We start from the raw sequence: 26,517 nt of genomic DNA, 5'->3' as shown, positions 1-26,517 counted from the left end.
GTGGAGCCCACATGGGACCGGGCATTAGCTTAGCACACGATGTACCAGTCCAGTTAATGGCTGCTCATCTGAGTTCACTGGTGTAATTCAATCCTGGTTTTGTTAAACAGTGCATCATCCTGTAGGAAACTGATGTGTTCCTGTCACTTGATAGCTCTGATTTGTAGTCATCTACTTTATTATTTCCCCTTTTTTAACATTATAATTCAAATTGAATATCCTGAGTTTTTTTCTGGTTTTCTTTGTCTCCTGTGAAAAAAGAAAACAAGATATGCAAGGTGTCACCATGGGTATATTTAACCATCTTCTTTCATTGTACAGACCAATATGGAGATTTCTCAGTGATTGCCCCAGCGTGTACTATTTTGCACTGTTGCTGGATTTGTTGTAAATTGATCAGGTTTTTACTGTACCTAGTCACTCTTTCTTAGGAGATTAACTGTGGAGGGACTGGTGAGGATTTGAAAGAGTAGCACCGTGTGCATATGAGTGTGTGTGGGCCCTTGTCCTCTAAAGGCTTTATGGTGTGGGCCAAGCACAACACAGCTGCCCACCCACCCAATCTGTCTCTCTCTCTCTCACACACACACTCACACTCACACACACACACACACACACACACACACACACACACACACACACACACACACACACACACACACACACACACACACACACCACCGCCACATCTCTCGCTCCCGGTCTTTGAAGTTTGTCCCAGTCCAGTAGAGTGGTACAGGGTCAGGATGGAGAGGAGGATTAACGAGGCCCCTGGTATAGACGGATGAAAGGATGGTGGGATGAATGGTCTTTATAAAGTGTTAGATGAGAGGAGGGTAAGGCCAGGTGATGACGGCCAGTGGACTTTGGTTCTAAAGCAGACATGGCGATAGAGAAGACCACATCTGAGGTTCAGATTAGAGGCAGGATCGGTCCAGACAGCACTGATATCTGCCCAGGGCCTGATTCATGTCTCTGTGGCCAAATTTACAGTAGTGTTCAATGTTTCTGTTTCACCTCTGATAATCAGTAGGTCTCAAATTTCTTTGTAGGGTAAAATCTAAATTTGAGCCTTTTAAAGATGATGGACTAAAGTTTATTTGCCGGGATGAAAATGGGACGGTTGTGTCACATCCTGTCACTGAAGACGGAAAAGAAAGATATTTTATTACAGTGGAGTTGGCCACGTGTAATCCTATTCATCATTTCCTGACAAAGAGGCCCCAGTGTGGTTTCCGCTGGTTGTTGGGTGAGATTCCTTCTCTACAGAGCTCAAATCCAGAGAGGAACGGCGTCTGTGGTGTGTTGCTCAGCGTCCTCTGATTGCGTGTCGTGCATACACTACAAAACAATATTGCATATTGCACACTGTGAACTTATGTGAGCTCACATTCCACGGTGCTACTTTGCAGCCACGCTGATGTGCGGCATTAAACAGACAGTGATTGATCTATGGCATGATTGTTTATTTTGCCTTGCTGTCAGTGATGGATGAAGATTTGCAAGCATTTGAAAAGACTCTGTGAAATATGGAGGAGAGCTGGTGGGGGGGGGGGGTTGTTTTGAAATCAACTTCCCCTAGGAGAAATCCCAGTGGGCCTATGTGACGACCTGCTATCACACCTTCACCTCTCTTTCAGATTAAATGCCCCCCATAGTGCGGCAGTAAATCAGCAATTGTCATTTTAATAACTCTACGGGATTGTAAACAGGGATTTTCCTTTTGGTGTAAATTGTTTGGGTGTTGGACAAACCGTGTGTGTGTGTGGGGGGGGGGTTAGGGTTAAAACCCCAGCTTTTGAGAAACTCCCAGTGATTACAGTCATCCCGATGTTGAGTATGGCCGTGTTTGATTTCTCATGTAAGTGACATGCTCTAGGTGACACAAAAGGTTCCCTATAACACCACATCTGTACCGGCATTGCTGTAGCATTTCACCATGCATTCAGCTGCAAATGTGTGACACGTCTCCTTAAATCCAAAATCTATTGATATTCAGTGGGCTCTGTTATCCTCTGCAGATGCCAGTTGATTGAATTCCTTCATCCCCACAGACAAAACGTCCCGGTCCACAAATGAGAGCCTCCAACCAGCAAGACATTTCTAACACCCTCTTCAGTTTCCATCTCCCAAGAGGCCAAAGGGAACCAGGTTGAATGAATAGAGCAGGGAACTCGAGACACAATCCTTACCTGTCCTCCCTCCTTCTCTTCCTCCTACCAACTCCCCCGTGACACCCTTTCTTTTCCTCTTTTCTCTTTCGCTGGCAGAAAAACTGTCCTGACTCCTCGGATTGCTTGGATATGGCTTGGCAGATGGCTAGCTCGGAAGTTTCTCCAGCCCCGACCCAAAACAAAATCAAACCCTAAATTCTCCCTTCTTCCTGTACCGATATTTCCTTTTTTTCCCTCAATTTTTTACCCGTAACAGACGCCTTGTTTGTCTGCCAGTTTTTGTAAACCATGGAAACCAAGGCTCTCTCCCCTCTCTCACACTTTGTCTCCTCCTTTCAAAAATCTACGCTTTTCACATGCCAAAACATTCTTCTGAATCCAAGCTCATTTGAAGACAAAAGGGAGATGGTTTGCGTCTGTTTTCCTGTCTCTTTTGAAGCACCAACAACTTTAGCACATTTCACATCATTAGCGAAGGGCGAGGTTCACAGCGAGGTGAGTAAGCTTGTAACTGCGAGCTGAATGTGTAACACAAGCAGTGGAGTAGCTCCGAGTTGTGTTGTTCAGAGCGACTCAGTTTAATTGGTTTCTAGTGTGCAGAACGTTTGCTGTTACAATGACCAAGTCTGACTTTGAAAGGAGTATTTTTTTATTGTATCTGGCTGGAAAGCAAAGAAACAAAGAGGTGGTTTTGAAGGGCATTTTTTCTCATAGTTTTGAAGATTAGATGCAATGTTGCAACAACACGGTCATGCCAGCTTTAAGGTAATTTGTGATCAAGCTTGTACAAGATGCTCGATATGATGCTGGGCCAGGAAAACCAAAATTCCCATTTCACCTTTCAGTTTTAAATTAGAATCATGTGACCATAACCTCTTGCGGGCAGAGGATTTGCTCCCCATCAACAATTGAAAGGAACCTCTTTCTTTTCTCTGTGCGGGTCTTCCACTGCACTTTGTCATGTAAAGAGGCCCTTATCTGGCTCTGGCTGGGGGTAAAGAGGCCAGGGAGAAATAGCTGACTGGATCCCTGGGGCCAACAGAGATCGACGCATGATAAATAACTGACTGTGATTGACGGGTCCTTTTGGCAGGGTGGCTTAGACCCGCCCATTGATATGTCTGCTGGGGGGTCAACTTTGACCCCCGTCCGGCCACCTGCTTGCCCCCGGACCCTTGACCTTTAGCTGGACTTCTCTTTTGAAAGGCCCAGGATATCCTTTGATAAGAAATCGGGTGGTTATTTTGCAAGTAAAAATCTTTATTATATTATATATTGACATAGTTTAATCCATCTCATTGAACATTTCAGCTAATGACTTCTTATTGGGACCAGGTACCCCACATCAACGGCACCTAGTGCGCTGCGGTTTCCTCCGCGTCCTCTGTTCCTCGAGCGTTGCATTTGTTTTCAATGTGTCTCATGAATAGCCGGCCAACAATGACAATTTAATGGACGAAACGAGGGCTGGGAAGCGTAGCGATTTCACACGGCCTGATTTAATTTCCCTCATTCGAGCTAAATTGGGCCACAGTGTCAGGGTAAATAAACAGAATGCATCTACACTGCAATAAAGGGACTCAAATGGTGAGTGGCTGTGTGAATAACAGGTTGCGTTGTAAAGGTTGCTCCCCCCCCCCCCCCCCCCCCCCCCCCCCCCGTTCCCCTGTGAACTGCTATAGCTTTATCACAGAGTGCTCGTCTAGCACTTTGCTGGTGGACTAGCTTAGCCTTTTGAGTGGCGCAGTAAATAAAGTTTTAGGTGTGCGGAATTGCTTGTGAGCCTGTTTATGTATTGCTACCTTTCATTTCTCATTGTAGTTTGCAGCTTCGTCTAACTTTATTGGCTGTGATTTGTCATTTTGGAAAGCTTGGAAGGATATGAGATTATTTTGGCCCCGTTTCACTTAAGAACACTAGTATTAGCGCTCGTTGCTGTATTTTTCAAAAGGTTTATAACTGAGAAGACACTTTTTCGGTGCTTGTTTTTAAGATAATCTCATTGTATGTGATAGGGAATGCAGAGGCTATAAAGCAGCCATTTTGTAGAATAAAACTCTTGGTCACGTGTCTGTGTATATACGCTCATGTGCCTGTGTGTTCTCTTCGCACCCATTCAAGATGAATGATATTTCCACACTGAGAAGTTTAAGACAGGATGAGAAACGTAGTGATGAGTCCTCACAGAATGAGCCCCCGAAAAAGAGCCTTACGACACTCACACACTCCCTCCCTTTCCTCTCTTCCCTTTGATATTGAAATACCTGAATGACCAGGAGCAGGAACAAAGTAATAACAGGCCTTTACTGTTGACCTGCCCCAGAGTGTCTCCATAGTTCTTTCCTGAATCACTCTGCTGACGTCAGCTCCCCACCGTGCCGTGCAGTCTCATTTCCATGAGGAAACTATGTCAATTCAGAGCCAGAGAATAATTATTAGCTTTAGTTAAATATGGATAATTAACTTGTCACCCAATTGATATTTGTGGCTTGTATACAACAGTTGTATTCATTTTTCCTCCATGTTTATCAATGTGAGACTGCAAAATAATCGTGATGTCTATGAAATAATAGCAATGTTGCCTAATTATTGCTTTGTTGTTATGGTCTCATTAGTCTGGCACGTTACATGGGAAATTGCTGTTGTATTGTTAATAACACGTCATCAAAACTACGTAATCTTAGCAGTTTTTTCTAAAAGCACTTGACATATATTCCGAATGAGCCGAGATTGTAGTTGATCCCCCGGTTGCAGACTTTCAGCTTTCTCGGGGGAAGCGGTAAATATGGAAGGCGGATTTTGGAAATCTTCCTGTTCACCGCAGTTGAAAAGGATGGTAGGAAGGTACAAGTTCCTGACTCACGCCTTTTGACTCCCAATTTTGATTCGTATGGAAGCGGCATTTGAAGGCACATAATTAGCAACCGAAGACTGTATGTCACACACACACACACACACACACACACACACACACACACACACACACACACACACACACACACACACACACACACACACACACACACACACACACACACACACACACACACACACACCAAAAGCACTGAATTGCTTGTTAGAAGTAGGAGAGGGGCTGGATATGCACCACTTGGCTCTGACTTGGTGTGTGTGTGTGTGTGTGTGTGTGTGTGTGTAATGATCCAGACAAGCACTTGTATAGCTTGAACCTTTAAGTCCTTCCGTGGCAGGCGTGTGTATCTGTGTAATGTGTGTGCAGTGTAGAAAGAGCTCTGTGTTTTGATGTTCTTGTTAGTGAGATTGTCAGCCAGAGAGACTTGACCTTACATGGGCTGTACAAGTTTCTCTGTTGTTACTGTCATCAGCTGCCGTCACACTGGCGGAAAATGGGTCTTTTTGCTTTAAAACAAAGTTGTAATATCGCCCCATTTTTTTGTCTTGCATGCTTAAAGATATTTTGTACCCAAAAAGAGTTGCATTACCAAATCAAATTTAATTCTATTATCTTAACTGCACCTTAAATTTCAAAAATTGACAAACCGACTTTTGTCGGAAGTTAGATATTGAACCAAATACCACCGTCAGTGGAACAAAGCAGTCCGTACAGTTGTGAAAAAGGTTTGTGTTACTCTGGAGTGAAGATAGAGCCTGGGAGTCTGACCTGTGGAGAGATAATATCTTCCATTCCAAGGTTATCCACAGGCCAGGATTTTGTCATGTTCTCATCTGGGCTCGGTTTGGTTTGTTTATGGTCTCTATCCTCACGCCATCTTCCACTGCAGTAAGCTGCATTTAGACTCGCATGTATACACACACACACACACACACACACACACACACACACACACACACACACACACACACACACACACACACACACACACACACACACACACACACACACACACACACACACACACAGCCAGGGCATGTGCGGACACTTGCACAAAGTCAGACTAACCCCTCAAATGACTTACCCACAAGTGTGCACATGCATCAGGGCCAACAGAGGGCATCTCAGGACACACACACACACACACACACACACACACACACACACACACAGTGCACTGCCCCACCTCCAGTCTGGCTAGTTGTCGCCCGCATGCCCCCCACCAGCCGTCCGCCAACAGGCGGGTTAATATTGCCACCAGCTGCAGAGGGGCTGATGCCAACCATTGCCAACCGGCACCAGGCCCAGTGTGGCCACACAGGAGCCACTGTGCTCTGCTTTGCTGCTCTTCTCTTCTCTTCTACATGACATTGTTTATATAGAAAATGTCGCTGTGTTTGTGAACCTCCATATATGGAGCAGTGTGAATGCATGGATCCAGGTCATCTGAGGGCAGTAATCCATCTCATTGAACAACGCTGGGTAGTGTATTGGCTGCATGCATGCGTGAGAGAAAGAGGTGCATTATGGGCAAACAACGAGGCAGGCCTTCCATTTGGTTTTCATCAGGCAGCTGCTCCCGATCTTTTGCCTGCTCCGTTTTCGCTTGCTTGTCTCTGTCTCACCAAGTCTCTATTTTTTCTGCCTCGCCATAATTCTCACGCATTTGTGTAAAACTAAAATCTCCTGCTGTTATATTAATCAGTTCCTGCTGTTGCTTCAGTGTCTTTTTTGGAGGTTGATACATGCGTCTGAATAAAAGTGCTGAAATGTTTTTGTCCCAAGGTAAATTGCAGAGGAACCAATGTACGTACACACACACGCACACGCACACACACACACACACCATTTGTGTGGATAAGATTGTAGCACCGAGGTTAGGCCAACACCCAGAATAACAAGGCAAAAGCACTCGCATAATTAATTCTCAATCTGTGTTTGAACTGTTCTTGTTTAACATTTGCATCTATACATGTAAAGATCAAATACCCAGAGTTCTGGCTCTGTCTGTTTTTTTTCATGACGATGTATCGGGAGCCAACTTGTGAAGAAGCTAAGTGTCCTAAAATACACAGCGCACCAACCAGCAGCAATAGCGGAGAGATTTTGTGCCAGGCTTAAAGCTGTAACATTATTTTGTCCTGGGGCGGTGAGAGAGGGACGGAGAGCCGGGGGTGTAAAGAAAAAGGTTATTTTGCGGGCACAAAACAATATGTAACCTTATTCACAGGCCTTTCTGAGACTCCTGCTAGAGCGCTGCATCAGCACACGTGCACACACGTACACACACACAAGGGTGCTTATCAATCTTTTATAGACTTAATCGGACTTGCATCAAGAGGCACTTACCATTTACTGCATCAAAAAATGGTCGCACTGAGATTGAACTCCTTTTGGTTGCAAGCAATTTGAGGAGAGCACAGGAGAAGAGGGAGGGAGGGAGGGAGGTGCGGAGGCCGTCTTGTTTTTCTTCTCCTCCGCGTTTGTTTAAATCTCAGCAGAGATGCAGGCAAACATTCAAACACTCAGTGACAACATTTTAGGCATCTCTCGACTGAAGCTGCATTCTTTCCCCAAATTCATTTGGGTTGAAGTATCCATTTATTTAGATCTTCTCTTGTGTGGGCAAATTGTGGCCTTTTTCACACCTTCAGTATCATTTTATGTCCCGGTTGTGGATTTAGGGAATTAATAATATTTCTTGGAAAGTAGCTGGTCTGTGCTTGTGCAAAATTCTGCAAGGAGAATAATTTAAAAGCCCCAGGCTCTGTGTTGTTGTTGTTGTTGTTGTTGTTGTGAAAGTGTCTGTGTGTCCTGATTCTTTGCTTCCTCCTGTCTGATTGTTTACATCCTTACCTAACTGGATTCCAGATGCAATCTTACAGTCAGTCTGCGTCCGACTATCCAAGGCTAACGGGGAGGCTTTCCCTCTGAGGCGTTGCCCTCACAACAGCTCCACTTCCATACAAATGGCACCTTCCCCTCGACTGAGGACCAGAGGCCGGTTGTTCTGGTCCTCTTGTACATTCTTACAAGCCTGCTTAGCCTGCAGGCTGTTCCTGTCAGACGAGGCATGGGGCTAATGAGGTTACTCTTGTTTCCTGTTTCTACTTTCCGGTCCCCTCCTTGTGTTTGCGGGAGTGGGAGGGCTTTAGCTCTGTGGCACAATATGTCTACACACAACATAACTCGCACGTTGCTTTGGAACATATTTTGCATATGGTCAGGTCTGGAAGTGTGTTCCTTTGGTGTAATGGAATCGACCACTTACTGTAATGTGTCAATTGATGCCACAAATAAAGGCCAAAGCTGTCGACCAGAAAAGTTATAGTGTAATTTCTGGTGAAACATCATTGCTGCCAAAGTTGTAAACTGAGATAGTTCAGTTTGTGTGTTCTTACTTGAATCACAAGGTGACATCCTCCTCAGCACGTACAATACATTAAATGCACCATTAAAAGAACTAAAGTGTATTTCCAGTTTGTGAAATAAGATTAGCTGTATTTTTTAAGATGGCCTTTCTAGAAGTCTAACTGCAGAAAACTCCTGACCTTACTTGTCATCGTGTTCATACTAGTGTGAGAGCAAACTTTTGTCCTTTTACGCAGCACATATATACTGCTTCACACTGTTAATATATTTCAACACAGGATTTAAACATTTCACATCAATCCAAGTATATAAAAGTCCTGTCAGGAACTTTTATTTTATGTGGAAGGATTAAAAACCTGCAGACACACTGCGCCAGGTGTCACATTTCCTGGATGACAATGAAGAGGATTTTTCTTAAGCTGTATGAAAATGATAAAATAAAAATAAATGAATGAGGTTTGAAGTAATACGTCATATTTGTCTTTGTAGAGCAGCACAGTGGGTGCGTGGAGGTAAGGAGGTTAGAAATGCAGTTCTGTTAAGAGGGATAAGCGGCAAGGTCGTCCAAGGCTCCCGGGGGAATAGTAGGGAGGCGTATGAGCCAACATGATGAATGACAGCGTAGTCGATCAGACCTCACCGTCCGTGTGTGTGTCTCTGAATGGAATTGAGTCAGACCTCTGGTCGGCGGCAAGCAGCCAAAGTGAAGATGATACTGTGACAGAGTTGGAGGGTGAATGTGTTGAAAGAGACTGTTTTTATTGAATGGGAACTCTTTGTTGAGTGACCTGTCAAATCAGACCCAAACGTTGCTCTAGGCTCTATTTAAACACGCGTTTCTTCCACGAGACCTTTATTTTAGTCTTTTGTAAGACCAGGCATGGCATTGAACTCTCAACCTGCCAAATGTAACTAAAGAATTGGAAGAATTTTCCTCAGCTGAGCCCTAAAAACCATGGCAACAAGGCTGTGAAACTGACTGAGACACTGCTGCAAAGCTAATACCACACAGTTGCGTTCTAACATTTCACTTTATGAAAGACACTTAAAATTCCCTCCGTGGCACCGAATGAACAGCAACTGTTGCTGTGAGGCCAGTTGAGTTTTTTTTTGTTTTTTTTACTATAATGTTACTGCTGCTGTTTCTTAAAAAAACCTTAAGAAACCCCCTCGACGTACCGCTATATAATCTGTAAATACTGGTATAAATGCAGTCAGTGTTCCAGCAATGTGATAAACAAACCAGCTGTACAGATTAGAAAGGGGTTTTATAAAAAATGTTTTTTCTCTTGTTTTCTTGTTTTTTACTACACAAATTAATACTGTCTGTTTGTTCGGAAAACAATCCTCAAAGTTAATAAAATATTTTGGTTTAAAATTTGTGAATAGATTGTCTGTAAAAGATGCTTACAGGCAAACGATTTCCTTTTTATGTGGTGTACTGCAATCTCGTGGTAGTGGAAAGGTTGGTGCCGCAAAGTGAAAGCAAACAGTTTTATTTGATTTAATTTATTAAAAAATAAAATAAGGAGACAAACGATAAAGAAATACACTGTGTGTGTGTGTGTGTGTGTGTGTGTGTGTGTGTGTGTGTGTGTGTGTGTGTGTGTGTGTGTGTGTGTGTGTGTGTGTGTGTGTGTGTGTGTGTGTGTGTGTGTGTGTGTGTGTGTGTGTGTGTGTGTGTGTGTGTGTGTGTGTGTGTGTGTGTGTGTGTGTGTGTGTGTGTGAAGGGTCAGAACAGGGGTCAGTTGGTCACTGGGCCAGTGTGGGTGGGCAACCCAGTCAATTTAAATCCTTAATTATGCAGCCAGCTGGGCCTGTTCTGCTAACACACACACACACACACACACACACACACGATCTTCAAAGCATTGTTACATTTATTTCTTCCAGTCAAAATAAACTCTGTCACTTGCGTACGCTCAGATAGATTCAGACGGTGTGCACGTGCAATTGCAGACAGCTAATATGATTGACAGTGGAGACACATGAGGTGTGTGTGCGAGAGACAGAGAGACGCTCAGAAAGAGAAAGTCATGACCAGGCTGCAGAGAAAAAGCATTGTTTTCTGAGAAAACATCATCTGCCACATATGTGACTACATAGGCAAAAGGTAGATCATGAATTCGGTCACACATACAATTTCTTGCATGTGGAATATTAAAAAAAATTGAGACTCAAAATCCTAAAAGCATCTGCCCAATTTTACAGTTTTGTAATATTGTTGTTACTCAAGGAACTTGTGTTCAGCAGCATTTTCCGCTTTTGTAAAGTGTGTGGTTGGAGGCGGTTTCATGATTACTGAAGGTATCTTTAGCCCATGTGGCATTCCTCCTCTGTCCTGCAGATGGAAATGCTCTGGAACTGTTGGGGCTATCCCAGCATGTCTAGTTCAAAGGGAAGGCCCTGTGGCTGCACATGCACACATGCATTCCAATGCAGTGAGCTTTTGGTGTAATGAGGAGATTATATAGGGCCTCTTGTCCCCAGCAACCCCACAAACCCTTTTCTATTTGCCTCCTCTCTGAGCTAAGCATCCGGTCCACTCAAGGCTATAAGGGACATGGCGACCAGGATGTAGTTAGGATTGGAATGTGAGATTTGTGAGAAAAAATACGTGCTACATGGTTGAGGAAGTTGGCCTTGTTTTACCTCGGTGCTTAGCAAATCTGAATCATGTTCTTACTGCTATAAAAGAAAAAGCATTTGTCTCATGTCCTTACTCAGTGTCAGGGCGGTTTCTGGAGAAACACCAAAGTGGGTGTTGAATTTTTAAAATACTTAGCTTTGTCCGTTTTTTAATGAATCACATCTTTGCAAACACACTGCTGAGATGTACTCAAGTCTAAAGATTGCTATAGCCCTCCTATGTTGTGCTGGGCATAAATTGGACCCTATCACTGCATTGTCAAGTCTTTCTTTAATACTTTGCAGTTGTTTTTGTTTCTCCACAGTTGCCATAATGAAGCCATCTAAAATATTTTCTAATCCACAAAGGGTTGGTCATGACCTTAAGACAGGGTACGCATATTTGGCAATTAAATATTTGTTATCACTGTCATCTGCAGCACTGCAGCAGTCATATTCCAACAGCCAGTCATCTGGGGCCCATGTGTCTGTGAAAGAGTGCGAGGGATCAAGATGTGGAAGGAGGAAGAGAGAGGGTAGTAGTGGGTCAGAGACAGTCCCGACCACTGGATACAATAACCCAGGCTTTATTAAAACAACACTTCTCCACTGTCCTTCCATCCATCTTTCCATCCCGCCGCTGGAGGGAAATGTGTGTTAGAATAACAGATTTTGGGCCCGTTTTGTAGAGCAGATTGCAGCTGGCGCGTGGCCCACATTCCTCTGCCATGACATCCCCTCAGTCGGCAGCAGCACAGCGCTATTTTTAGAGCAGCTAGTGTGAAAGCTTGCATAGACATACATACAGAAGTTTATGTATGTGCGTGAATGCAGTATATATATATATATTTATATATATATATACACAAAAAACAAAGATTAATAAATCTGCTGTGCAGTGGGTTCTTCCTCTTGTACAGTAAGGAGTATGAGCTGCAAAGCTGACGCTCGCGTGGCTTTGGTTTTCTGTCACGCTACACAAAGACCCAGAGCACAACACTGCGAGGCTCTGTGATGTGCTTAAAGGCACAGTGTGTGTTTTTGGATGCTGTCAGAAGCGGTTTCAGTTATTTTGTAAAATGTTGCAGCAGCACTGCTTTAAAGTTTTGGTTTTTATACTATATACTATGATAAAACATAGTCGGGACTGGTGTTCAAAGTGTTTTTTTCTGTGAAATGAATCTGTTGTTTGTGCGTGATATTTTAATATGGGAGTTCAACATGGTGCTGGTAGAAATTAGTATATCTATCATTGATTCCCAACCAATAGATGAATGGAAAGATCTGATTTTTATGGTCATTTATAAAAAAAAGAACTCTGTATGGTCCTCCTCTATCTCTAGGTGTTTTAAGACACAAACTCCAGAAAATGTCTGGAAAATTGGGTCTGGACTTCGGATGAATGCAAAAGGAGATTGTCTGAGTCAGAAAATTTCCAGAACATTCGGCAGCGTATGCTTAAAGCATGCAGGAGGCAGGACGTGCTGTGAAAAGCAGTGTTTTTATTTACAATCACCGACACACAGACTCTCTCGCTGTACATTTTCCATAGATTTTCCTGCTGTATTCTTTCATAAACTCAATCTGACACTCTGAAAAGTCCCGCATTATGTCTGGAGCTCCTCAGGAATTTTTCAGGAAAATGTCCAGACTTCATTGAATGTCTGAAAGCAGCTTCTCTCGTCCCTTCCTCCCTCGTATCGAATTCAACATCCAGGACCTTTTTTCTCAGCATCCACTATTACACCCAACCGGCGCAATCCACTCGGTTCTTCATCAAGCTCCAGGGTTATTGGATTTACCTGCTTTGCAAAGAGGAATGTTTGAAGGCGGAGGTTATGAAGTGGAACCAGCCCCACGTGTCATCCAGCTAGATGAACAGATACAGACCCAATGATGGATTTAATCCTGCTCAGACTTCTTATCATTGTCACCGGGAAGCGAGCAGTTTTCAAAATTTAGTTTGTGCTCTTGTGCCGGTGGTGATTGTTTTGTTAGAAGTTTCCTGGGAATTTATTCACTGGGTCTTTTCTCACTCCATTGTGCATATTTTCAATATAATCTCATTTCAATCTGATGGAGGTAATACACAGAACTGTAGCTGGAGGTGGCATTTATTTTGAAGCATTAAACTGCTGTTTTGATTGAGAACAATGTGGGTGAAAGAATTAAAATATCACACGAATAGGAAACTGCTGTGATGGTTCCTTCTTTAGATTTCTTTGCAGAATTTTTATTAGGTAAAGTGTTTGAGAAGTCCAGTGGGAAAAATAAAAGGCAAGTGTACCTCCTAGCACTTTATTGTACATCTTGGATTTATTTTAGTGCGTGTGACAAAGAGAGACAGAGCAAGAGGAAGAGAGATAGATAAGTTACCATCTTATACTTTTTAAACACAGTATAACTAGGATGGCGAAAGCTGTTTGTTGTCTTGCAGTTTGACTTATCTGTGTATTCAGGGCTACAATCACACAGCGATACTGATCCATCTCTAAGGGGGCATACACACACACGTGCCCTGAAAAGGTCCTTGTGCTCATTAGTGGAATTCCACTAGCTCGATGGAAGCCGTGTGTGTGATTGTCGGTGGGTTGGTGTGTGTGTGTGTGTGTGTGTGTGTGTGTGTGTGTGTGTGTGTGTGTGTGTCAGTGCCAGTTACTGCTCGTCTCTGGCAACACACACACACACACACACACACACACACACACACACACACACACACACACACACACACACACACACACACACACACACACACACACACACACACACACACACACACACACACACACACACTGCAACGTCTGAATGAGAAACTGAGACGCAACACAATTTGGTTTTATTGCCTATTTGAGTAGATGTTTCCCTTCCTCTGTTATGCTACACTTACCCTCTGGCAGGTGGAGATTCAGAGAGGTTTAACATGCTCTAGCTGTCCACCACCTCTTTATTTTACACCAGGAAAACACGCGGACACACCCAGAGGAAGGAGCTGGCTTTAGCGACCGAAAAAATCCCCTGAAAGGAAAGGAGCACCTCGGCCAGAAACATATTTCAAACTACCTCTCAGGTCAGACAAACCGTTAACCTGCAGTTGAGCAAAGGTTGTGAAAACCCCATTTAAACGACGTCCTGAAGAATGAAGAAGTGTCGGTACGGTTTAAAGGTGCAGCAGCTGTAAATAGAGCACAGATTTCAATGCTCGCTCTTTTTCTCTCAGCTGATGAAAAGTCGGTCAGCATTTTTTTTCTTCCCCCTCCAGACGTTGTTGCTATGTATACACAGCTCAGGAGATATCTGTGGCACGCAGCCAACAACTGGGAGAAAACCAGAGCGAGAGTGAGAGAAATAAAAAATGTAGATGAACTTTAATGTCAGTTTTTGGAGGGACTAACATTTTTTGCCTGTTTCCACTCCCAGTGCAGTTGTGTGTTTTGTGTGCCTGCACGTGTGTGTGTTCGTGCATGCGCACTTGTGTCAGGTAGAAATATGAATGCTAGAAGCTATATAAGTGAGAGAGTTTGTAACCCTGGGATATACTTTCATTGTGTGTGTGTGTGTGTGTGTGTGCCCGTGTGCGTATGCGTTTTGTGCACGTTTGGCCTCGTGCCACACCACGAGGGAAAGAATGCCAGTGAACTGTCAAAGTAATTGGTGCTTACCTGGCAGGCTTTTGCGCGCACGCACGCACACACACACTGAATGGATTAGATGACATTAACTAGAGGAGAAAATAGCATAATTGAATACTTGCACTACCTGTGTGTGTCCGAGTGTGTGTATGTGTGAGTGTGTTTGCACATGCGTGTGTGCGTAGTGATATGTGACCGTGTAATGAGGGACTGCACAAAACACACCCTATCAACCTCTGTCAGAGGCTGCAAAGCATCGGTGCACAGAACAGTCCGCGTGCGTGCGTGCGTGCGCGTGCGTGTGCGTGTGTGTGTGTGTGTGTAGGCAGATGTGGCTGTCACCCATCAGCTCCATCATGTGTAGACACCCAGGTTTTAATCTTGGCCCCCCCAACCCTCCCCTTTTAGCTGTGCTGAGCAGACCTGGGAAATCAAAACAATACTCTGCAAAAGCTTATTTTTATCTGCTGGGAGAAAAAAACCCCATGATAAACAAGCAAAATTTCCAGGCATGTCAATATTGTCAAAAGATATTAGGAGTTATGAAATTATTCATGTGAGTGAATGAGGTCGTACCAGTTTTGTTTTAATTACAGGAGGGTTTCTGTTACATGGAGATAGAAAAGCGAACCGATCGATACGAGCACGTCTCCTTGCATTCTGGTCTTTCATGAACCTCCTGCATCTTTTAGGCAATCAACTGACCCTTTTTCGGCTTCCTGCTGAATTATACACCGTCTAGTTAATAACCAACACATGGTGAACTATGAAATGCAACTGACCTTTATTTCAGAAATGTCACCTTAGTCACACACACACACACACACACACACACCTTGTGTTGATGCTTCTATAGTTATCGTTGGCGCTGATCGTGAGGCATATTTCATGCATCATAACATCTTTATTGTGCCTGTTTGATAGTGCGTGTGTGAGTAGAGTATCCGAGACAGGGGCTCGGCATCACCAAAAGAGAGAACACATTTATGAGCAGCAGTCATTTCAGTAGCGTTTTTTTTTCACTGGCTGTGGGAGGATGCATGATATTCGGATGAGATGAACTTTCTCTCTTTCACATACTCAGACAGAAATAGCGGCTGACACAGACTCTGTTTCTGCGTTACCCCAACCACATCTGAATTTCCTCTATTATGATTATTTTTTTCCGGAGAGCGCACTTATGCACTCTTAATGGAATGCCTGTTGACTGTTCTCTTGTTATTTGCAGCGGCGATAAAACATCTCGGTGTGATTACTTTTGTGTGAGGTGGAGATTTACCCCCAGCCTGCGATGATGTCACTAAGATTTCTGCCAGCCACTTAGCCCGAGCCCACTCGCATGATCTCAGTCAACCGGATGATCAGAATGCGCTCCCACACGGGTCGCCTCTTACATTACATTTGACTCAGACGGGAGGAAATGCGCTGTCTGCGATGAGTCAACAGGATCAGAAATGTGATTTTAATTCAAATCATTAGCATACATTAGCTTTTTGCGCAGAGACAAAGTGTTTTCTCTCCACAAACCTCGCAGCTGAAATCAACTCGCCTCATGGCATGACTAGAGAAAAGCTATGTTCAGTTTCCATTATTTATTAATACCTCTTTGTTGTTGCTCATGTCCTAATCTCACTTCCTTTAGTCATCAGCGTTGTTCGACTTCAAACACAGCTGCCAGAGCAATGAGTGTAGGCAACGAGAGGGAGAGAAGTATGGTTATTGCTGTCGGACACACTCTAAAGACCCTTTTTTAACAGTGCATCTTGTTGTGGAATATGTTTTTCTATTAATCTGTTCAAAATCTATTAGCAATACGTTGTAAAAAAGTGTCTTTGATGTGCCGTATATTTGGCCGTCGCGTGTTTGCCACTAGGATGGAGAGTGACTGGGGGGTGTGTGTGTGTGTGTGTGTGTGTGTGTGTGTGTGTGTGTGTGTGTGTGTGTGTGTGTGTGTGTGTGTGTGTGTGTGTGTGTGTGTGTGTGTGTGTGTGTGTGTGTGTGTGTGTGTGTGTGTGTGTGTGTGTGTGTGTGTGTGTGTGTGTGTGTGTGTGTGTGTGTGTGTGACTTCTGGTGACCTCCTCGACAATAACATCTTCTGTCTCGGTCTCGCTGGGAGAGATTAGCAACACATGAACCCGCAGTCCCATGATGCCTTTTTCATTTGCTTCCTACCTATTCATCTCCATAACACTCTCCTATCATGGCATTGTGCGGCGATGCCGTCCGGCGTGCATTGTCATGCTAATGCGTTGCCTTGTGTCTAGCTCCAAGCTAATGCTATGTTATGCTAATGTTGTGTCATGCTAATGTCACGATACAGGGAGAAATGCGGAGGGGGGGGGGGGGCAGCCGGAACAATACGTGCGAAGATTCCCTATTTTACTAAAACTTTGTCTTTGTTTCTCGTTGCTAAAGCTGTCCTACGTTTTCACGTTTAAACACGTTTGTGTTTCCTTCATGGTCATGTTATTTTGGTAGACAAATTACATTGTATAGAAATAACCCATAAAATGTCAACAGTCCTTAGACCACTAAACTGTGGCATTTCTTTGGCTGAAGAAGGTTAAAAATTACAGGTCCTGCTCATGTTGGCTTGTGAGGTTTTTGTTTTGACTTCGCAAAAGTGTCGTGTAAGTGTTTCCTGACCTTGACCGCGCCTCACACTTTAATGGACGTGCTGTTGTGCGACAACAGAAACAAAGGAAACCACTCAGCATAAATAATCGTCCATTTTGCAAAGCTGCCACCTATATTAATGGCCTGCTGATTGTCTTGTCCGCTGGGTTTGATTTTCCTTTTCAGAGAATAATGTGAGAATTCAGAATTGTTTGTCAGAAATGTTCTTTACCACAACCTCAAAAAGACAGAATAATATTTTCTTTTTAAAAAGTGGGGGGGAAGAAACTGTTTCTGTGTGATGATGTTTTGTGCTGATTCGTTCTCTCTCTGTTGGGTGTTTTTTCGCAGGATGACAGTGATGGGATCCCATGGTCGGAGGAGCGGGTTATGCGAAAGGTGCTTTACCTCTCCCTAAAGGAGTTTAGGAGTGCACAGAAAAGGCAGCTGGATGGCGACGGAACCACGAACTCCAATGGTGAGTTCGTCCACATCCTACACGTGCGGGGACTGTGCCGCTACGGCCCTGCTCAGACCTAGTATTAACACCTGTTAGCAGTGCAAACAAATTTGGATGGATAATTCCTTATTTTACACATTCGATCGGATCTCAAATGCGTCCTTGGGTGCGTTCACACCTGTGCCTATAGCTGTCCACGACATGGATATTAATATCAGGTCTGAACAGGGCCTCCAACATCCACCTCTGTTTGGGTAGTTTTTTTTCTTCATGTGTATGTGGGTATTTTAGTCTCTTCAGTCTCACATGGTGAATGACATGAAATAAAATATCGTGACCTCATACCACATTTATTCACTGGAGACAATAGAATTACAAGGTTTAGAAATATACAGTTCAATGTCAGATGAAAGCCAGACTTGTTTTTTCTCTCTCCCCTAATTGGAAATCTGTATTTAGCTAAAATAAGGACTTTGCAGAGAGGGTTTAAAATGAATGACATTGTTATAGTGTAAACAGCCCTGCAATAATTAAAGGCTATCTTAAAATGCAATAAATTGACATGTTGAAAACTTTAATGTCGTTAAGACAAAATGAAAGACTCAAAAGAATTTGCCCCACTAGCATTTTGTGGACGACAGAGTTGCCAATTCTGTCTTGCTTTGCTGAGGTTTGTGTCTCATTTTTAGCTTTTCGTTCCTATTATTGCAAGCGACAGTTTTATTGGTTTGTTTGCAAGTGAAAACCAAGCAAGTTTTATTTGACCAGGGAACCTGATCATACTTTAAATGGTAAGAATCCAACGAGAACAAATGATCAAGGGCTCTCCGTCGCCTTTTGTTGTGGGTCGGTGGGCAGCGAGCTGCAGTCTTTGGCTTTGCTTGTTCAGTGTCACATTCTCAAAGGAACCCTTGAACTGAAAGTATTTCCCACTTGTTTTCAAATGTTTGCACTTCACGCACAGGGACTCTGATGAGGTCTTCCACCGCACCACACACACACACAAGACACAAGAAAAACACACATGGAAGTGTTGTTAATCTTTTCCAGCTTGGACATTTACACTCACTCTGGGGTCCAGACTCATTAAAACGTGGACTAATAGAAACCCAAACATGAATTAATACTTGGAAGTTGCTTAGTTAGACAGAAATCCAATTCCAGGTGGAAGCCGTCTACAGTGACAGTTGAGGGAATTTGCGGTTGTGCCGTGCAAACCTGAAACAACACAAGGAGAGTGAGAGCACAGGGGGGGGGGGGGGGGGGGGGGTGAACAGCTTGTTCTGAACCAAGCTGCCACCACGTCTTTTGTTTGACACTGGTGCTTCCACCCATAAAAAGCCCTCAGCCAGCCAGCAGCGGAGATTTGAACTTCACACGTGCCTCAGAAGCTATTCTCAGCTGACATTAACACAAACCAGACACTGAGAGAAAGGAAGCAGGAGGAAAAGAGAGCCTCAGAAAGTTCACGCCCAGCCAAGGAAGCCAGCCCGTCATCCAACGAGGCAGGCAGGCAGACAGACAGACAGACAGGAGGGAAATCTCTTTTGAAATGTAGCTCACCTTTTTCCTTTTAATATAATTTTTTTTTCTTCACACCTTCCTTTCTTCTCGCTGTGCCTGTTCCTAGTGCCTCTCCCCTCCCTGTAGCTAGTGTATGCGTTGTCTGTCTGGCATCTCGTGGCTGCCACTCCAGAGCTCCTCAGGGCCTTTTAAGCCACTGCGGGTGGCTGACCTTATCGCCTGAATAAAAATGACTCATTGGAAAGCGTCGGTGGCCCGTCGCACCGGGGGTAACGACAGCAGCCCGCGCCGACACAAAAGGGAGCCGGGGCTGAATAGACGGGCCCTGCTGTTTTAGAGCACCGTGGGTTAGCGAGGCTTTGGAGGCTGTACGAGGGGCACAGTTTCCTGTCTCGCACAGACGCTGTGGTGAAACTGTCAGCCATTTTGGAGGATCACACACAGCGTGTGCTACGTCCTGAATGGGCAACCCTGCTGTTTTTAGAGGACTGAGGGTTATAGTGTCTGGGCTTGTGTTAAGGCCGGACATGTGCCACAGTTTTCAGTCTCACACAGGCATTATTGGGAAACTATCAGCCATTTTGGAGAGTCAGACCATGCATGTACCCACTCGTTGAATATGTCAGAGACCGAGTGGAAGAAGATGAGAGTATAGATTAATGCCACATGTATAGAATTACTCTGTTAATGGGTTTCTTTTTGGCAGAAAATTAATCATGGCAATTTTTAATAATTGAATTATTGTTGAAGCAAAAAATACCAAAAGTTTCAACATAAGAATAGGATTTATTGCTTTCTCTGTTTCATGTGATTATAAATTCAATATCTTTGGTATTTAAATTCATCTGTCGGACACAGAAAGCAATTCTTAGGCCCCGTCTTGAGAAATTATGACTTTATTAGCATTTACTAATAACTTTTATCAGTTGTTATACATATTATTTATGTTAATCATTTGTTAAACAGAATGACAGAATATTTAAAAAAAAAGAAGAAATATATATCACAAGATTCCAAGGTGATGTGTACAAATGTATTGTTTTGTCAGAATAAAAGCCCAAAGCTCCAAGATATTAATTTGACAATCATAATAAACTAAGTTAAGCATTTGAATTGTCAAAAGAGATGCCACTTAAATTTCTGTCAATTTGCTGTTTTAATAATCTATTTATCTTTAGACAACGATCCTCTGTGTCAGTAAATATTGAGATAAGCGTCCACCATTTTGGAGAAAAAAGCGATCATCAGACTGAAGGAGTTGGGACAATACCTGGTTGTAATCCTTCCGGAGAGAAGCGTTTGTCTCCCTCCCCAGGCAGCCGTCTCTCCCTCTTTCCCTCCCCACATACCTCCATCCATACCCAGCCACCTCTTCTCCCCTCCTCCTTCTCCTCCACTCTCCGTGACTGCGTGACAGCGGTGGCTATCTGTTTTAGAGGAGGTGTGGCCGTCTGTCAGTCAGCTGTATGTGTGTCCGTGCGTGTGGGTCCATTTCCCCACCCACCCAGCCTTCTCTCTCCCCATAACCAGCAATCATGCTGTCTCCCCAGCCACTTTACCCCTTGCTGTTGGCAGCCGTCCATCTCTGTGTCCATCACACTTCCTGCCTCTCGTGCTCGTTCCCTGCATTATTTAACAAATGACATTATGCCCTTCTGCGTGCCAGCTTCCGTTCGTTCACCCCACTCCCCGCTCCATCACGGTCACGTTCTTCCTCTTCCTCTCCTTTTCTTATCCCCATCTCCCTCCATCCATCTGCCCTTCCGGTTGTCTCCCCCCGAATGCAGGGTTTCATTACACATCAATAGGACTCTGGTTACTGCCTCCTCTGCAAGCTCTCGCCTCCTCTCTCCCCCTCCCGTTGCTCAATGTCCTCGATTATGTATCTTTAACCCCCCCCCCACCGAAGCCCTTTTCTCCTTCCTGTTCCCTCCATCCGTCTCAGTCTCCCTCTTTCTCGCCATCTCCCTCTTTTCCGCTTTGTCCTTCCTGTCCTCTGTCCTGTCTGTCTTAACTATCTACAGTATCTGTCACCCACACCCTCCCTCCCTCCTTCTTTCCATCGCCACCCTCCCTTTCCTTCCCTCTGTCCTGTTTCCCACCCATCCTCTCTAGTTCTCCGAATCGCTGAAGCTGGGTCTCTTTCCTCTACCTCCTTACTTCGCCATCTCCCTCCGCTATACTCGTCTGTCCCTCTACTCTCCTCTCCTCTCCTCTCCCCTCCCATCCTTTCCTTTTCTCCCTCTCCATTTCTCTGAGTGCTATTGAAGGAGGATCTGGCTGCTGGCCAAAAACCAGGAGGGGCTGAGGAGAGGGTGTGCCCATTTCTCTGACTGTCCCCTCTCTTTCTTTTCCCGTCTGTCTGACCTGCCGTTCCCACCCATTTTTATGCATGTCGTCCCCTTTCCTTCGGCACTCACTCTGCTGTCAGCCTGTATTCCCACATGCCGCCTGCTCCTTGCATGTCCAGAGTGGCAGCCGTGGCAGCCAAAACCTTGTGTGGGCCCTCTATTCTTCCCTGGTGATCGCATCACCTGACAGAGGAGCAAAGATGAAGGAGTACCAGCGGAGAGAAGGGATAGAAGGTGGGATAAAGGGTGATGAATGAAAGCATCCTTGCTAAAAGAGGGAGAGTTTAGGTATTGAGTCAAATGAGTGAAAAAGATTACATCTGTTCTGTCCCCATGTACTCCTATTCCACAGCAGCTCAAGCCATTGCAAAACACCCATCTTTGTCTTTGATACTTTAGATTTACAGCCTTGAGCTGCACAAAGCAGATGCCATGTTTCTAAATACACTGCTTTATGCTTTTGTTCTCGCTTGTGGTTAAGTGTCATGCAGTGTTGTGGGGTCCAATTTTGGAAGAAAGAACAATATATTAGGGGCTTTTCAAATCCTATATCCAGGCAGTCCATTTCAGTCTCTGCTTCCTAGTATCCAGTAGAATGGATTCTATTTTCTGTTTCCCTAAAATAAAACTACCCATTGTTTCTTTTTTATGTTATCCCCCAATTCTAATTGTATACAGACATGGGAGACTACTTGCAAAAAGGGTATGATATAGAATTGTAGTGCTCTTTTATACAAGAGAATAAATAAGATTGAGGTCTTTTATAACACAGGAGTTTCAACTGCAAATTATACTGACTTGTTCATTAATAAAATGGAAGTTAAAATGAAGATCCATTTATATATGCTAACCGTGTTTGTAAGTGTAGTCAAGAATCTTTAAGGACACACTCTGCCCCAATAATTGTCCTTCCTATATGGCATTACTACGCCGCTATAGTTCCACGTATTACTGCGGCTCACACTAATAAGCTCCTCTCAGCCCTGTGATATGCCGTGTTACGGTATGTACCTCTGCTCTCCCCTCCTGCTCTCTTGAGACTTCGAGACGAACATAGCGCAGCGATGGGCTCAGTTAAGCACACGTAAATCTGATTAGAACCTCCCCCCCAACGGAGTAGCTATCGGGATGGCACACCAGCACGGTGCTCTACTGCCCTCCCTCCCTCCCGCCCGCCCTCCAAGGTTTTAACCTCTGCCACAATCCCTCCGCGGCCAGTTGTCGTAGGCCTCCACCAGCACCGGGACGGTGAGTCTAGGCACCGGACCTTGGCTCCCTGCCTGTCCGCCACATCCCCAGGCCTCTGCCTTCCCGGGATTCCCAGCTCTGCCCCTCAGAAGAGCACTCGTGTGCAACCAGCATATGTCAGACAACTCTTTGGAGGAATGGGGGGAGGGGAAGAGACGGTGAGGGAGGGGGGAGGGGGGGTGAAATGGGCCACGGCATGTTTGTTTGCGTCCTGTGGGGACATCATGCGTCAGTCATTTTCTGAGCACAATTAAAGCTAATGAGCTACTTTGCTTTGCTGCGCTGGTGCAAGTTGGACTGACAGAACACAGTGTCCTGAGTGTGTGATTACGATCTCCCCCTTTTTAGTGCCTTAACTAATAAGCATTCACAAATTTTCTCTATTAAACACATTTTTCATTGTCCCATATTGAGTAATGAAAAGTCTTTAATTATTCTTAAATAAAATGAAGGAAATTTTTATAATCTCTTAGTAATTTTCCATTGCCATTTGAAGTGTTTTTCTTTTTATGAAGTACTTTAGGTAAAAATCTTGATTGATTTAAAGAGATTCAGATGGAAGCCTTTCGTGCAAACCAAGGCATTTTGAGGCAGTGATTCACCCGTGGCCTATAGACTGACAGGCTCTCCACCATCAACATAAACCATTGCCAAAAGTGCGATGGCCTTAGTCATCACGCCGGCACTTGTTAACTCTCTGACCGCAGCGATGTGTGCCTGATGACTGTACCATCACTTTCAGGTACCGACCTGCCGTGCGTGTGAGAGAACCCAAAAAACAGCCCGATTGTGCAATCATCACAATGTTTGACTTTGTGTGTGCGCTCATTCGGCGCAGGGCAAATTTTCTAAATCAGCTAAATCATAGGTTTGGAAATGTCTCTTACCTGCTCCATAATTTCTCATCTTCATACTGTCTCCTACACTGTCATTTAATCTTACTACACACCTCCCCGTTCCCATTTTTTTCCTGGATGACACAATGCCTGAGCTTGTTCAACAGTAGCCTCCTCGCGAAACAGGATATCATTCACGTTGTCAGGTATCCTAACCCTTGCTCCACTGTCGTTATTATCTTAATTTATTTTCCCTTTGACACCCACTATTAGGAGTTAGCGGTGCTGTTTGAGTGACACATCCCCGCAACGCTTCAGTCAAATGGAATTTCACCGGGTGTGCTGGAGAGGCGACGAATCCCTCATCCAGTGATAGAGCGGGATTCTAGTGGGACGGTGTTTGTCTGGGAAAAGATTTACGGCACTGCTGGTTGAATAAACCACTGTTGGCTTGAATGTTGAGTGAGTTATCTTTTGTTTTAGCAAAACGAAAGTGAATAATTGAACAAAGTACCAGTCAGGCATTAATACTTTTCAAAATGAGTAAAGTGATCAATTACTGTCATGGTTAAATCTTGGTATAATCAACATAGATCTTCAGCTTTAAACGTTGCCAAGTGATATTCACCAGCACACTTCTAACATGCGACTCCCTGTTTCCAGTCGGTTCGATTCCTTGGCCGCTCCTTGATTCTCCTTTTATTCTAATAACCCTGAAAAAGCTTTGAACCTCCGCCGATGTTTCTCTGATAAGTTTGCTCATTCAGGCTCTGTTGTTGAATCAGACAGGCCGGTATGACACATTCCAAGAATTGCACGGATCGCCCATGAGTAAATCAGACCTTGTGCTACTGGTTTAATTTGGTTGTCTTCCTTAATTACCATTGACTTTCACTCTTGTGACCTAATTCAAATTCTTGGAGCCTGTTGTTGCTTTTGATTTAAGAATCTGTCTATGCTTCTATTTTGTTTGTCTGTTTGTTGCTAAATATTTAATTAGGTCTCTGTCGATTGGGCTCGCGGAGAATGTCAAGTCTAGCAATATCGGACCAAGCCTCAGGCTTGTTTTTTTTGTTTTTAATTTGTTTTCAACGGGGACTTATCCTTTAAGTCAGCAGCAGTTGCATCTAACAAGAGAAAATGTGGACTGAGAGATGACGAAGTAACTTTTCCTTAGCTCCAAAACTAGCCTCCTTGATGCTGCAATAGTTTGTGGGTTTGACTTTCGAGCTGTTTTCAGACATGAACTCGGGGAAAGTTCTACAATATGGGATGCAGTCATTTTCACATATGAAGAATTCTGCAAGACATTGTTCGAGTCAGACTGTGAGGGTTGGTGCCTTGGTACAGTACCCTCTCGCTCGCCATTAATTTTCCATATATTTATCCGGTTTTCTCACAGGAAGCAGGATTATTTTCCGGACATTTTACGAGAGGGCTGGCAGGAAAAGTTCAGGAAAATGTCTGAGCTCCACTGTCATTCACTGGACAGACAACATCAGTAATATAGTAGTGACTGTGGATGTTTTCAGTGCAGGTGTCCATGTGTTTTTATTTTTCAGTCTAGATGCTTGAATTATTTGTATTCACTCTGCATTCATCCCCTTCACTCAGACTGTCTTTTCTTCCTCTGTATTCCCTACACTCTACAGTCCGACATAATCCTAGAAGAACATATCTGCTCTGCCTTAAGTCCTCTCACCTGCATCGAAACAAAAAATGAAAACATAAGGTTTTATTAATGCTGTCAGATGAAAACCTTGTTTATTCCCCCAATATTCAAGCTATACATTAAACAATATTAAGCCCCGGGAATGGCTCACTGACAAACGGCCATGTCCGATATCTGGTTTCTAACAAGTGGTCCGCAAAAATATATTTTGGTCAGACTCTTACCCTGTTGGTTCTTTGTGTGTTCAGGTTCCTTAGCCAATGGGCAGCTGAACGGCTCGGGATCAAAGGGCAGCCACAAAGAAGATGGGTCCTTGCGCTCACAGGGCCTGGATGGGAGCGGCGAGTACACTGAGGACGGTCCTGCAAAAAAGAGGTGAGGCTCGGAGTATAAGGATCCTAATCCTGTTTGTGAGTCATTGGGTCATTAAAGAGCTTTATAAAGCCCTGACTCTTGCATTAGTGGAGACTTGTGTGTCTGTTGGCATCTGCGTGTGTGAATTAATGCCAAATGTGGCTGCTGCTACTGCTAATGCTGTGAGTTTGATGAGATGGCAAGTGCAAAGAGAAACTTTCGGAAACGCCACCACATTGTTTTACACATGCTTTATCTTCTGTTCTTTTTTTTCCTGGTTTGCTCTTAATTCAGTCTCTTTCACTCCCCAATGCTTCCCATATATCCTGAAATCCCAAGGGAAACAATCCTCCTTTCCCCTCATCAAGTGTGTGCGCAGTAAAATGTTTGGAGAAGAGCAAGTTTCCACATTGTAAAATAATGTACTGTACTGTAATAGAAGATGACAGTCAACAAAGAAGTGTAAATAGTATCACCATTTAAAGAGCACTGAGGTCCTTTAATGAGCGCACCCACACGTCTTACAACACAAACGCTGTTTCAGTCATTTATAATTAGCCATTTACAGGAATGTTGCCATGCATTTCTGAATGAATTATTTATAAATTGAAGTTGTTGCACAGTACAATAAGCTGCTAATTTCTGCCCGGCATTCATTTTTCATGAAGTTATTTAAATCAGGGGTGAATTATTGAAATGGTTTCTGTCTGTGAAAAATAACAAGATTGGTACAGAAACACCGCTTTCTTAGACATGTGTTTGTGGAAAATGGAATAAA

The 26,517-nt window shown here is 44.0% G+C and overlaps 1 protein-coding gene across 1 annotated transcript in view; it reads left to right on the top strand.

Moving 5' to 3' along the window:
- jarid2b (jumonji, AT rich interactive domain 2b) overlaps positions 1–26,517 on the top strand; it is a 101,096-nt gene that overhangs the window by 30,788 nt on the left and 43,791 nt on the right. Inside the window, exons 2-3 of the mRNA XM_035619911.2 lie at positions 17,646–17,772; positions 25,634–25,760. Of these exons, the coding sequence (XP_035475804.2) occupies positions 17,646–17,772; positions 25,634–25,760 (254 nt within the window). The remainder of the gene's footprint in view (positions 1–17,645; positions 17,773–25,633; positions 25,761–26,517) is intronic.

Source organism: Scophthalmus maximus, chromosome 22 (genome assembly GCF_022379125.1).
Source record: "Scophthalmus maximus strain ysfricsl-2021 chromosome 22, ASM2237912v1, whole genome shotgun sequence".
Lineage (NCBI taxonomy): Eukaryota > Metazoa > Chordata > Actinopteri > Pleuronectiformes > Scophthalmidae > Scophthalmus > Scophthalmus maximus.
This window is presented reverse-complemented; position numbering and strand designations above follow the sequence as displayed.